The following is a 14,298-nucleotide window of genomic DNA, read 5'->3' as shown; positions in this document are numbered from 1 at the left end:
GATATTCATGCATGGGAAATATTTGTGCTCTTGAAAAGTAGGCAAATGTTCAGGGACAACATCCATACTAGAAAACAAACGTAAGGACAGCAACGAGAAAAAAAGGTCAGTGAATGCGGTGAAGTAAGCTTAACAGAAACAGAGCACAGCACTACAAAGGCTCACAAGAGGCGCAAGCGGTATTCTGCTGAAATGACCTACCTCGTCCATAATTTCAAAAGCTTTAACGCTCTTCGATGTGAGCTTTCGTGTTTGCTGCACGACGCGGACTCGCACAAGCTCGGCGAACTTCTGTCACCATTTATTTCCTAGCCACAAACCTTAACATAGTATCGCGCGCTGCACTTGGATCAGTGCTTGAGGGCGATTTTATTGACACCCAAACTTCATGTAACGTGTAGAAACTTCCTGCAACAACATGTCAAACTGTTCATGCTTTTTGGTGGCGGTCACGTGCGATCATATTGCGGTTTTGTACGGAATCAACGCGACTCTTTTTGGTGGCTCTGCTTGTAAGAAAGGGGACGTGGGTGATCCTAGTGACATTCGAATGGTGGTTCACAATCAGATTGCAATGTCTTAGATATGGGGCGCAAGCCTGTGAGATCAAACTATTGTAACTTCAGCGCACAAAATTTTCGTCATCATCATAAGCATAACGAGTTTCAGCGATGGCACTTTTTTTCGTAGTTTTTTTTTTCCCTGTTCATTTCGTTGGCAACGTGGGTTTTTATACGTTAAAATTTATATGCATATCGCATCGCATGCCTCGATTCTCAAACACACAAGACTGCATACTCAAGTTTTGCGATAGAGTAGCCTATTGTCACAGCGTGGCCACGTGGACGAAAGGAGCAGACTGCAGGTCAAGCATTAAACTGTTTATTCTAGTCGAACTGGTGGCCATGTAAAAGGAAAGTTATATTTCAGCAACACAGTGGCACTGATAGCAGCAAGCAGAGCGTCGACATTTATAAACGTGGCGTCGAACATTCTAGCGTTATTTCTTGTGGCCGCGTAGGTTCCAGAATAATGTGTAATGTCCGCGGAGTGGGCGTAATCTTAACAAAACCACCTACTATAATAGTGAACCTTCTAGAACACTAAGGCCCAGTTTGCACTGAGGATTCCAGACAGGCTTTGTGGCCTAAAACCGAATGAAACGTTAGTGTAAATAAGAAATGCACGTGGCATTATGAAGAACACTGTTTTGGATATATTGCAGATATTCACAATTTCGGCGACATATCTGCTATGAACAGTGTATGCTTAGTCAGAAATACAATTTTGGGAAATTTTACCCTGTGTAATAAGTGCACCCCTAACTTTGGGCTGGATTTTCTCAGAAAAAAAAAAGGTGCCTATTGTGCGAGTAAATATGGTATGTCCCACCTTTTTTTTTTTTCTGTAAACTGCTGGCTTGATTTCTGTTTAATTTGTTTCTTTGTAGTTTATATCAATACATATACCACTACTGGTTTTTTTTACCACAGCGTCAGAAATATAGGCAAGTTGCTTTCTACTGTTCTTGTCAAGTGCAAGCCATTGCGGCTAACCAGCAGAAACTGTACACAGTATACGAGCACCAGCAAACCTGTCAAAAACAACTATGAAGAAAAAACTTTTCCACACATAGCCTCCGCAAGTCTACCTCGTGCTTACGGACTGAAGGTTATGACAAGGTGCATGGACTACACTAGCATGAATTATCCAGAAACCGGGTTGATACCGTATTTGCTCGCATAACGAATGCACTTTTCTTTCTCGAAAAATCCCAGCAATGTTTGGGGTACGATAATTATGCGGGACAAATTTTATAAAAACTTTCTCAGTATGAGTGAAAAAATGTAATAATGCAAAAAAAAAAGTTAGGTCGGTCCCTCCTTTGTTGCATTTCACTGATCTTCATTAGTTGAAGGCATTATCTTCTGCAAGCTACAGTCGAATCTCAGTAATTCTCAATTTTCGAAGGGGTCCAAAAATTTGTTCGAATTAATGAAAGCTAAATGAACGGATGGCTCACCATGCAGTGGCCCATGTGCATTGAGCTAACACACGAGGGGAAGTTTCAGAAAAGTTACATTTACTCACAAATCACAGGACATCAGTCATTATTTGAAGTAATCGGTGATGCACGTATGCACACGTCTGCCTTGCAGCGAGTCAATTTCACATGCAGCTTGCAAAGCATTTCTACTTCGGCTTCAGCATTCTCCTGGCAAAAAAAGTTGCACGCGGTATTGTCCAGCGCCACCACTCCCGACGACGACAACAATGACTGCGTCTCTGCTACGCAGCCGTAGCATGGGTACCAAGTGACGAGAAAGAAGGAGCGTCTCCACGCGGAGAGAAGCAGGTCCGCATTTGAGAGAGAACGAACACTCCACAGCAGCTTTTTTTCCCTTTTTTGCGCTCTTCAAGCGCGTCGTTAAAAGGAGGAAAGTCTACGTGGCAGGGATGGGAAAGGGAAAAGCGTGGCACTGGCGTGTAAGAGAGCCAGCACTCCGCTACAGCTTCCTTTTTCTCTCTCGACGTTGAAACAAGAGGGGTCTTTATGGGGCAGGGACGGAAAAGGAAGAAGTGTCACACAGGCGCGTCGCAGATCGGCATTTGAGAGAGAGCAAACATTCCACTGCAGCCTTTTCCTTTCCTTCACGCGCAGCGTTGAGGTGTAACAGGTGCCGCCGCGAGATTGGGCGTGATGCTGAGAGCCTTTTCGGAGCGCCGTATGTTCGAATTACCCATCGCAAATGCTTGCGCGTTCGAATTACAGGGCGTTTTCACCCATTGGAATACACATAGCTTTGACAGGACATCAGCGTAAGTTCGAATTAACCGGAAGTTCGAATTAAGTGTGTTCGAATTAATGAGATTAAACTGCATTCCCGCGCTGCCTGTGCACGCCGTAAAAGCATTTGGCGGCTATTTTTCTTTGCAATCGTTGAACCACAACAGTGGTATTTGCTGTGATCTCAAGCGGTGACCAGAAGCGTGCATTACGACGCCACGACGCAGTTCACCGACTTTGTGGCAACCTCACACGACGACCACGTCGACACCATTGACATTGTAGCAAGCAACCAACAATGCAGCAAGCAAATCCCAAAGCATCAAAACAAATTGTTGATAACGAGATTAACCACAAAATACGACTATCGCCTCGATTGCAACTGAAGCGAGAATTGGGGACCATGTTGCGGGAATAGCCACGATCGTTTCTGGGTGACAAGCGATTTCTTTCTGGTTTTCCTAAAACCTGTGACGTGATGGCGACGAATGGCCCTTCACAACAGCCATAACAACAGCAAATCCTGTCGTTGCCGCTCGAAAATTGCATGCATGTGGTAGGGCCTTCAAGTTTTGTATTTGCAGAAAGTGACTGTCTGCTTGCATGGAAAGTTTCATGACCTTCGCTCCCTATGTGCTTGTCCGCTGCGATGAATCTACATTTGCACCGCTCGTGAACCTTGCTGTGGAGCAAAGATAATTAAAAATGACTGGATACACGCCACGCATAAATTGAAAAACTATACGGCGCGTGGCAGCGGGCAGGGGAGCAAGCCGAGGGGTGTCAGCATAATAATAATAAAAAAACAAAAGAAATCTAACGGGCAAGGAAACACCAGGTGTCTGTTAGCGGTACTGCAGCGGACGAATGTAGGGGGTGCGTTTATTAGGCAGGAAAAAAATCTTAATTTTGACTGAAGTTGGAAACGCATTTATTATGTGAGTGCGTTCATTACACAAGCAAATACCGTATTTTAATGAGGGTGCACGAATCATGCAAAGGTGCAATTCATGCAGTAAAGCATATCTTCTACAAAAAATTACGAATGCACAATTCTCATATACGTATTTCAAACTGCGATAACAGGGGCTGCAAGACGAAAATGAAGCTGCTCGATTGCAATTTTTCCTGTTTCACTATGGATTATATATCGCAAAGTCAAAATATTTCGACACAACATCCAGTCTATAATTATTGATGCTCATTTAAAATCTCCATTTTCTCTGGCTCCTTAACAACCATGTGGCCCTACCAGCTGCCATAGGCGCTAACATGTAATGCCAGAAAAACGTCATGGCAAGGGAAGCTACAAGCAGAGCGTTAGTTTTCTTTTACTCAAAAACGATTAAGAAAGAAAATAAAAAACAGCAATTTTTGTGCTCTGAGCTGTGTAAAACTGTGGAAGTACAGCGAGTAATTTGCTCGGTTTCACTTTAAAATACATCCGGGCTCAGTCACATTATCTTCACTCGATCGGCGCAGCCTCTCAGTGTTTTTATAATTGGTTGCGATATGTTGTATTTTACAACCTCTTCGGGTGGCTTAGTCCTCGCTATGCCTACTATGCGCATTGTCAGATAGTGCCGCACAACTTATCAAACTGGAAACGTTTGTGACAGCTTTACGGCGAAACACTCTAGACTACGATGCTACGAACCTCAGTCAACTGACTCGGCAAACATCACTGCATCGCCAAGTTTTGTCAAGGACAGAGACTTTTCATCGGCTGTAAAGGTGAAGAAAACGTGAACGGAGAATTAAAATTGCGCTTTTATAGCTATTAAACGAACTCTGATGATGAAATAAGCCAAGGCATGTAGTCCTAAATGGATGACAAATATTCTGAATACACACTAGTTTAAAATTTTTGAAAAATGTTTCACAATCCCTTAACTCATCAGGTCTACAAAGATCCACGGGCCTAAATATCACGCATTTATGACACATCTACCCAATGCATTCGAGACAATCATCTCAGCCCATACAAGGTACTAACTTGCTCCCCAAGAAAAGAGCAGGATTGCTGCAACAGCAAATTACTACATGATTGTACATTTATGATGTGAGATATATACCAGTAAAAACTGCAACTTACTCGATCAAGGTAAGCCTTGAGTTCATCAATGTTGCTCTTTGAAAAAATGAAGCCTTCCTCGTTTTTGATGACCTGGACTTCCAGATGAGCTCGGGGCTGCTCGTCAAGCAGGTTCAGTTTCGCAATGATATCCTTCCTAAGCAGGGAAATTGTGCACGCACGAACAGCCTGGAACAAACAATGTTCATCAGTGGCTTGCAGCACCTGGGAAATTTAACGAGAACCAGGAAGTTTTATAAGCGGTCTCAGCGCGCGCACACGCACACACACGCACACGCATGCACGCGCGCACACACACACACATTTTGATGATGGTGCTACCTACAGCAATTTTCCCATTTCATAGCTGATTTAATTGTAACTACAAACTGCAGTTAACATTTTTCCAGCTGCTAAACTCATCACTGTGTATAATATCCCGGCCTTCCTTGCAAACATTGTTTTCTTACAAGCAGCATAAATAAAAATAAATTTTCCCCAACAATAAAATTTTCAGAAACAGCAAAGCTATTTTCAATTTTAAAGGCGTTACAGACACAAAATTTCGCAGCCGAGCCAGCCTGAGGGATCGCTTCCCATAACCATGCGGACATCATCTGCAAAATATCAACAGTGAATATAGCTAGGAAGGTACTTTAATTTTGACTCCTTCGCGCAATTGACACCCTCAAAGGTGACCCCTCCCCCCCCCCACTTCCCTCACGCAGGAGCAAGTTACGACAATGTAATAGCTGTCATTTTGCTTTGGTTGCATTTGCTCCAGCAGACTATTACTCTGCAACTGGCGCAGGTCCATGGTCGCAGCGCACGAGTTGAAAGTTTTGTATTTGATGACAGTGCTGTCCAGTTTCCCGTTTGAAAAATCTTGAGGTAAACTGTGTCGAAGTGCATCAGTTTTTGTGTTGACATGGCAAAACGTTGCACCTGCTAGGTGGCGATAATTATGCTCAGTGGCTAAATTTTGAAACAAATTGATGCTGCTCGGTAATAACGAGCCTGTAATCATCCGTCGTGCGCTGCAGAAAACTATGTACAGTGTTACGACAATCAGGCCCCCAGGAACACACTGCAGCAAAAAAAAAAAAAAAGAGGCCAAAACTTTTCTGTCAGTACCCCTTCAATAAAAATTTTAGCAGAAAAACTGTGTCATTGAAAACAAGTTTTGGAATTATGCATATTCATTTCCTTGGTTGAATTGTAACGGGCTGAAAAGTGGCCTATGCACAGTGTGCTAGATTAAATGCCTTTGCTGGTTATCCCCTTGCATTGTGCGTAAATATACAGCTATTGCAACAGAACTTTGCTCTGGTGGCTTCTCTTCAATAAAAATGTATTCTCAGACTTTACTTGTGGCTAGCATATGGCTGCTGCAAATGTACAAAGATTCACAACAAGCCATCCCCCTGGGACGATGTCCCAGTGTGAGCAGACCTTCTCCTGCTCCAGAGTTTCAATGCGCTTCTCCAGATCCCGAAGGTCTTTTTCTGATGGAACAGAGACGCTGCAGAGGTTCAGGGTCGGCATGCCAAGCTTGGCACACAGCTCGGACTCCTTCGCCTTGAGCTTTTTCCGCTCACGCCTGCGATTGTTCCTTATCTCCTTCAAGTGCTCCAGACTTTCCCTGGTGGCGTTCTCTCTTTCAAGGATGGTCAGGGACTCTGGGAACTGAAAAGAAACGGGACCATCAGTTGCGCTCAGACACAGCTACTCATAATCAGATGCTACTATTCAGTGTAGTCCCAATCACATGCATAGAGCCGTGGAAAGAGTCTTACAAGCTGGGATTGGGACAAATTGGATACGAGTGCCATTAATGTGCTTGCGGCGTGGCTACTCATGGTATTATTGCTCTGTCAGTCCACAGGTCCAGGAGAATGCTGGCCAAAGCTTCTCTTTCTGGCTTTTCAAGCATAACACTTAATTACTGATAAATACACACCGTAAGAGTTCTGACATCAGCAAAAGGCATGCTCGGTTATTTGTCGCGAGGGTAGGACACTGGTTTCTCAAAGTGTAATATATTAAAGAAATAACTTTTTTGAAAACAGCAATTCATTGACACACAGGCATAACGGCAACAGGCGCCAAAGTTTCCTATACTTTGCAGTGATCTTTTGGCCATAACAGCAATTTATACAACCAACAAATTCTCTATTCTGAATGAACAAAAAAAGCATAAAATCTCACCTTATTCCTGCCATGCATGCCTGCCAAGTTTAAGGATTCTTATTAACTACACAGGTGGGGTGTCCTAACTATAGTAGTCGCTCAACGATACGTACGAATCTCAAGTGGCATAGAAAATATTCCTATCACCTGAAAGTTTGTACAATAAAAAAATAGCAAGATCGATTTCCAAACCACCGGTATGTGCACAAAACATTTGTTTACGTCAAAAGCACTCGCGCACGTTTCTCTGGGACACAAGCGAATGAACTAATAAAGGACGATGCATATGGCTGCTGTGAAAATGCGCGCCGAAGTTTTGCTTGAGGCCAACTGAAAAGTGCTGAAGTACACTCCACTGCAGTGCTAAGCAAGGGCAACATTGACACTGAGATGCATTGTGCCATTTTTTCAACGCCTTTGTCGCCTTAATCTACAACTGCGTTAGCCGCGTACCTACGGTACAGTGCCTAGAAGTATATTCAAGCCACTGTAACTATGGAGCTCGTAGCTGCTGTTGATTACGTCGCAACGACTGCGGTTTCTTTTGTGGTGGTTGCAGCATGCGGTAGTTCAGTTTTTAAGCCGTGTGCAAGTCCAGCAACCTTCAAACTATTCGCTTGCTGTAATTTATGAGTCGCTGTTTTCTTGGCACTGTTTGTGAAAACAAGGGTAGCTTTGTCTGGGTGAGCATTGGACATGCAAGCACTTTCTGGCAACAGTGAACTCTGTTGGGTTGGCTGCGCGCATCCATCAGAGGCTTCCAGCATGCTGCGCATGGCCATCGCATCGATGTTTGTGTCGCCCGGCGCAATGTTCCAAAGTGTTCCCGCCATCGGCCACAGTGGAATTTGGCCGAGGAATTTTGAGGATGCATATCACTCATATTCTACTGCAAGTCTACATAAACGCCTTCTAATTCATTTAAATTAAAGTGCAATAGTTTTGCTAGATCGGATTAGGTTGGATTTTTGTCAATGTGGCCAGATCACACACAAATTTTGATTTCCGGAAAATTTCCCAGCCAACCACACAAATGTAAAAATGGTCAAAATCCAAGAGTCAATATGAAAATCCGGGGGACTTTGCTAGTATGTGCATACTGCAGCATGCAGGTTACATTTCTGGTGGCTTCTAATAATCTACTAAAACAATTTGTATGTCTTGTGTTTAAAATCGGCGTTTCTTTTTTTTTCTGAATTTTCTCAGAACCCGACTGTTTTACTCTTTGCAACCCTTCGGAAGCGATTTTCCAATAAGAGCAGACAGAATTGCAAATCTTGATGCTGTACTGAGCTACACAAGTACTGCCCACACGTCTGGGAGGAGCATCTTGTATACTAGTTTCTTTTTCAGAATTGATTTGTTAAAAAATTAATTAGCCACATTTTTAACAAAAATAATTGGTGTGCTATATAAGTACATTTAAAATATTCCTACGCTTTCAAAGATTATGTTTCCTAGTAAGAAGCTAAAGTAAGAACTTGATAAGTAGTTTTTGCTCCATTGTTCACAGAAGCAATACTAATCAGTGTTGATTGACTTTTTAACTCATTAACATATATTAAAAATAACTGCATATTTGGAGTAAATGAAGAACACTCAAGAAATCTATGGAGTTTCATTAAATCTGGTAAAAAAAAAATGTTGATTAATCTAAAAAAAAACTCCCTAATCTAACTTGCAGCCTGCACAAACAATAACAGTGTAAAGTGAAGCTATTTAACTCAATAGGTGCAATAGCCATAAAGAAAATATTACGCCCCTCATTCCAAATGTTCTCCTACAATCCACACATCACTATAGACAAATTAAAAATTATTTTGCAAAAGAAAATAAAGGCCAGCAATAATTTTGTTTTCAAATATTTATTATTAAAATCACCCATGATAATGCTGCATTCAACTTATTTTTAAGTTCAGCAGCCAGGTGCTTCAGAAATCAGCTATATGCTTAAGTATGCTGTTTAGCAGAAGCATTTGATTTAACTACCAACATGCAGTACCTCCAATTGAACAGGGTATAGTGGCCACCTAACAAGGATATTGAACTTTTCGCCCCCTTTTCAGAAAAGGAGTAAACTTCCTGCAACATCCTTAGCAAACCGCTGCAGATGAACCATGCACAAAAGCTCACAGCGCTTGCTATGGTCACCGATGTCACAGCAAAACCCTCATGCCGACAGAGTGATGACACCACATATGCACTCATAGCACTTGCATACAACTTATCTCAAACAAAGTGGTAACTAATAGGCGATGTTGGCATGGTGCACAAGTGGCTGCTAAACTGCCCTGGACAAGGGCGATTTTGCCTGTACAGCTTTGGTGAGAAAAAAAAAAAAAACAAGTTTTAAGTGCAGAATATAGAAACATTATACACAAATAATTGAGAATACACAAACACAAAAATGTGAAACACACATGCAAGCAGGCATACACACACATATACAAGCACAAATACTCACACACACCAAAACGAAATCGTTGCTATTGTGCTACGTAGAGATAAAATCAAACGAGCAACCTTAAAACTTTTTTTCCCATAAAGCTACGAAGTGAAGCACACTAGATGATTTGTGCCCTGCTGTCGCATCCATAACAAATGACTTGAGCAGCTATATTCCCGGTTCATCAGGGTCTTGTTAACTGCAAAGACGAGTACATAAAAACAAGAAAACAAATGCAAACACGAAGAGTGGTGCATGTTAATCTTTACATCAGCTGAAAAACTGGCTGAATCTGAGCCCAACAACATGCCTTACTTTCATACAGAATGCCAAGAAATTTCCTATAAAGGTAAGTGCGAGGAAGCTATACACCACCTTATCTGACAACTGTGAAGTATACTAGCATGTAAATGTAAAGTAATACAATTCCTGACACTTTTACACTGCCGCACTTTAGCAACAGTCATCCCAGAACTGCTTTGCCAATGTCTCTTTCTGCCATCTTGTTCGCTATGACATTGTCTAGCAATCACCATTTTATATAATCATTCATTTCAATCAATTGGCCGTAGCAAGGCCCTGCCTCTCTGTGAATGGACATGACCCTAGCCCTCTCCGTATGTGCAACACAGTTTCACAAGTCTGTGCTTACATGTGCCATTTGTCTGTGGAGCTATATTCAAGCAGATGGCCTCCAATCAGAGGTGATACAAGTTATTTCCAAATATTAACGAGTGCATCCCGCCATGCTCATACACGTTCTTTACAAAAGTGAGCACAGTGGTGAACTTACCTCAGGGTTCGGCATTGAGAGCTCTGTGCATAGGTGGTGAACATCGGCTGTAAACTGCTCTATGTTTTTCAGCAGCCTCTCTTTCATGTCAACCTCGCCGTCCACCATTTGGTCGAGCAGGTTCGTGATGTGAACCCTGGTGCGCACAAGCCTGCTCCGTGTGGGCTCATAGTCTATGCCCACCTCTGCCCAAACCTGTGCAAGCAGTTCCACCTTACTTCGGACTATTACACAGATTTCGTCAATCTCCTGGGCCCTGCGTTCAGAAAAAAACAAGCATGCAAACCTTACAGTGGAATCACTCTTGTCTAAACAGGTGGTGTTGTGAATAGTCGACTGTGTGATGTCTGACAGGAGGCGAAGTCCAAGTTCAGCATCGAGAAACGCGACAAGCCACTAATTTTCACATCACAGTACATTAGTGTTGAAGTCTCCAGCTACTAACGCCGGCACATCCTGTATACACACCGCACGGAAATTGTGCAGCAAGAAGGTAATGACATCAGTCCGCAAGGTTCCTGGTGAGATGTACACTGTTGAGATGCCTCCGCCGTGAGATGTTTCAATAACCCAAGCGTCACCACAACTCATCTGGGGCAGCGAGAGGAGTTGGTGGGTCTAAACCGATAGTGGCAGTGGGCATTTTAATAGGAACCGAAATTCACAGGCATTAAAGCACCAGCAGCTTCCCGAATAGTGCTAGACTTCATGCAAGAAATTTTTCCTGTTGTTTCAGAGTGAAAATGGAGCCAGAGACCCACCTCTCCTTTGACGGCGCCATCGGACACGTCAACGTTTAGGAAAAGTACATATGGCTAGTCCAAACAATATATACGCTTTGTTCAAAAATGTTTTTTCCAAGTCTCGTTACAGTAAGCCAGAGGTAACTGGTGTATATACATGTTAGTGAGGCTGTTAGTGAGGTTGACAGCATGAGTGGTCTGTTGTACTTGTTTAATGCAGTGTGTTCAGAAGCGAGGGGTTGCTGGTTCGAATCTGCGCTGGGTGCCTGGGAATCGTTTGTTCCGATTTATTTTTATTTGTGCCTTTTATAAATATATACATATATCCGAGACATGGCGGCAACGGCAAAAATAGGCCGCAAGTGTCCATATATGCTATCCCAATAAAAAAAAAAATACTTCATGAGTGTGACGCATTGCTGGAGCAGACGTTTTAACAAGCAGACTGAGTGTGGTCCTGAGTGATAAAAGTCCGCTTGTTGAAACCCAATGAAACCCCATGTTCGCAAACTTTTCATCAGTTTATGATCTTGCATGTTTTGCGCTTCACTTCAGGAAACCCTTGGCCAATACAGAAGACGTTTCTGACAATTAGGTAATGAACAAAAGGCTTAACAAGGTGTTGCAAGAGTTGAGAATGACACTTCTCCTACAAAATGGGTTGTGGAACACGCAGAGACTAAAACAGCGAGGAAGTGTCCCTACCAAGTCATCTTTAACATAAAATTTAAAGAATATACGTGCCAGCTATCAACTGGTGGTTTTATTTAGGAAACAGATGCAATAGAAGAGGTGGGGATTGAAAAAAAAAATGACAACGAGGTTATGAATGGTCACTAGTGAAGCTGCAATTTAGAAGGCATCAATTACAACTGGAAAGCAGCTGCTTCGATCACATGGGACAAAAAAAAAGGGGGATGGGGGGCAGGGTTAATTGTTTGGTAAGGATTAATGGCTATGTAACACATCTAGCAGTTCCGAGCTGATCTTAGCTTTTGCCTGACGTTTTCGAGCCTCTGGCTTTGGTTGCATTTCCAGAATCTGGACATTCTTGATTCCAGACTTTTTTGCTTAGATTTTTGTTCCTCAAACAAACTAGCAGTTGATAGTGAGTGCTATTGTTACCAAGAACCACACTGTCATAAGTAAACTATACAGCTTATACGCATTATAAAGAGGAGGCCCTCACTTAGTTTTGACCACCTACACTTCTTGAATGTCAACCTTATTTTAAGTTCCAGAATGGATGCAGACAACTATTTGCATGTTATGCTAGACCTCTTTACAGGCTGCTACCTACTTGCCCGAGCTCCTAGGCGCAGAAAAAGTGTTTGCACACAGTCCTCGCTGAAACGTGGCCATTGTGGATCGAACTCCAAACCTTCAAATCAGCATCACAGTGGCACAGCCTTCTCACTACTATGGGAGGTACCGCCAAAAAAAAGATGACCATACGAGGAAAAAAAAAGTTGTCACGGGCAGGTGGCAGTGAAACCTTAGTTTTCACTGGGTTCACAGATGGCTGAACAATGTTTTCATAAAAAAAAAAGGATCGCAGATTAGGAAAGTCTGCCTGTCAAGTAGCAAAACCTAGAGTGCTAAGGAAAACATGTGAAAGTTCGGAAATTCCATGGCTACAGCAACAGCTCTTGTCAGAATATCACGTGATGCTAAAATTACATTTCATAATGGAGGTCAGAATCCATAGCCAACTTCCACGCACGAACACAAAAGGGAGAGACAACTCCCCTACCTGGCCAACAAGCCTCATCACACCGACTACATCTAACTGGCTGACAGTATTTAAAAAAGATGATCCAGGTAACACGCAATTACATTTCAGACCATCGCTACAGCCTCAATCCTTTACCGGCATACCCAACGAGTTGCCACGACTCTTTTTCGTACTATCTTTAAGTTTTAGTAGGGCTAAACTGACTAACTTTACTCCGCATGATCTCAGTAAACGACGCCACTTTCCAATTCTGCCTCTGAACTCTCTCTCACCTGTTGTGCTTTTCAATGCATGGTCTTTCACACACTCGTACGAGGACGCGCCACAATTATCACAAACGCGTTCGTAAATTGTAGCTTGATCGGTGCGTCACAAAAATGGGCAAAAACGCGGAAACAAGCAAAGAAAAAAGACTTACATACAGTGATAACGCCAGCGTTTTCCCCCCCTTTTAATCGGCGTTTTTCTACTGTAAAGCGCTGGCAAGCGTCGAGTAATCCGCCACTTGCCCAAGCTTAGCCCTTTAAGTGCTGTTCGATAAAACGCCACATTACACAAAATGACATTTACGTGACCACCTTTTACAACGAGAAGCCCACGTTACGTTTAGTTCACTGAAGGCCAGAGACTTGGGTTTCTTATTTGCTGGGGCGGGGGCTTTGCCGATGTTGACAACAGTCGACGCCGGACTACTATGCACAGAGCGCGGGGATAAACGCAAACTTGGCATTGTTGAGATGAAAAGTGCTCAAGCGCAAGGTACAGTACACTTCGCCGCTATACTTTTTTACTGGAACAATGCACAATCGCTAATTAAACGTGTCGTGGGGACGAGGTGCCAGCGATTACCCTTTGCCCGGCACCACTGTTAAAAGCGCTAGCGCACGAGGCCACACTGCCGAAGTACGCCAACCGCCTCTACACCACGTTCCCTCTTAAGAGCTATTTATAATAAGAGTAATGTAAAGCCACTGTCGGCAGAAAAGCCAAACGGAGAGTACTGTAAAGCCACTGTCGGATGAAAAACCAAACGGAGAGTAGCAAGTCGAGCATGCGCGCCTCGCCCAAAACGCTAGATGGGTCGTACTCACCTTAACTCTTCAATGCTTGGAATGTCCTCCATGCCAAGTTTTCAGTTGAACAAAAAAACAAACGTGCCAGAAAACTTCGCCCGGACAGCCCCAAACTCTTGAACGGGCATGCGTCCCACCAGCTGCAATCGCGGTTGCAATCGAAACGGTCGTTCGAAACCGTCAACTTCTACTGACCAATGCCAGCGCGCGAGCCAGTGTGGCTGATGGCGATGGCGCGTGGGGACTTCTAGGATGAATGGATGTGGCTGTACCCTTTAGATAGGGCGGTGGCTAACGCCATCTAGCAGTAATGCTTAGTGAACTAATTATTAGATTTTTTTTTTCCTTTAAATAGTGAGATGGCGCATTCGTACTTTGCTGTGAAGGGTTGAATTGTCACTCACGCCTTGACTTTAGCCACCAATTAGATAACCTCTTTCTAGTTAAGTCTACCCG

At 43.2% G+C, this 14,298-nt stretch overlaps 1 protein-coding gene across 6 annotated transcripts in view; it reads right to left on the bottom strand.

The window, feature by feature from the left end:
* LOC119169092 (protein regulator of cytokinesis 1) overlaps positions 1-14,074 on the bottom strand; it is a 119,405-nt gene extending 105,331 nt beyond the window's left edge. For all 6 annotated transcript variants that reach the window (XM_037420180.2, XM_037420181.2, XM_075886450.1 and 3 more), the window contains exons 1-4: positions 13,861-14,074; positions 10,292-10,547; positions 6,315-6,548; positions 4,884-5,051 (exon numbers count right to left, since the gene is read on the bottom strand). In XM_037420180.2, the coding sequence (XP_037276077.1) occupies positions 4,884-5,051; positions 6,315-6,548; positions 10,292-10,547; positions 13,861-13,892 (690 nt within the window). In that variant the 5' untranslated portion in view covers positions 13,893-14,074. The remainder of the gene's footprint in view (positions 1-4,883; positions 5,052-6,314; positions 6,549-10,291; positions 10,548-13,860) is intronic.
* Positions 14,075-14,298: the final 224 nt, after the last annotated feature.

The sequence above is a fragment of the Rhipicephalus microplus genome, chromosome 2 (genome assembly GCF_043290135.1).
Source record: "Rhipicephalus microplus isolate Deutch F79 chromosome 2, USDA_Rmic, whole genome shotgun sequence".
Lineage (NCBI taxonomy): Eukaryota > Metazoa > Arthropoda > Arachnida > Ixodida > Ixodidae > Rhipicephalus > Rhipicephalus microplus.
Note: the sequence above shows the minus strand (reverse complement) of the source record. Positions and strands in the feature narration are given on the sequence as shown.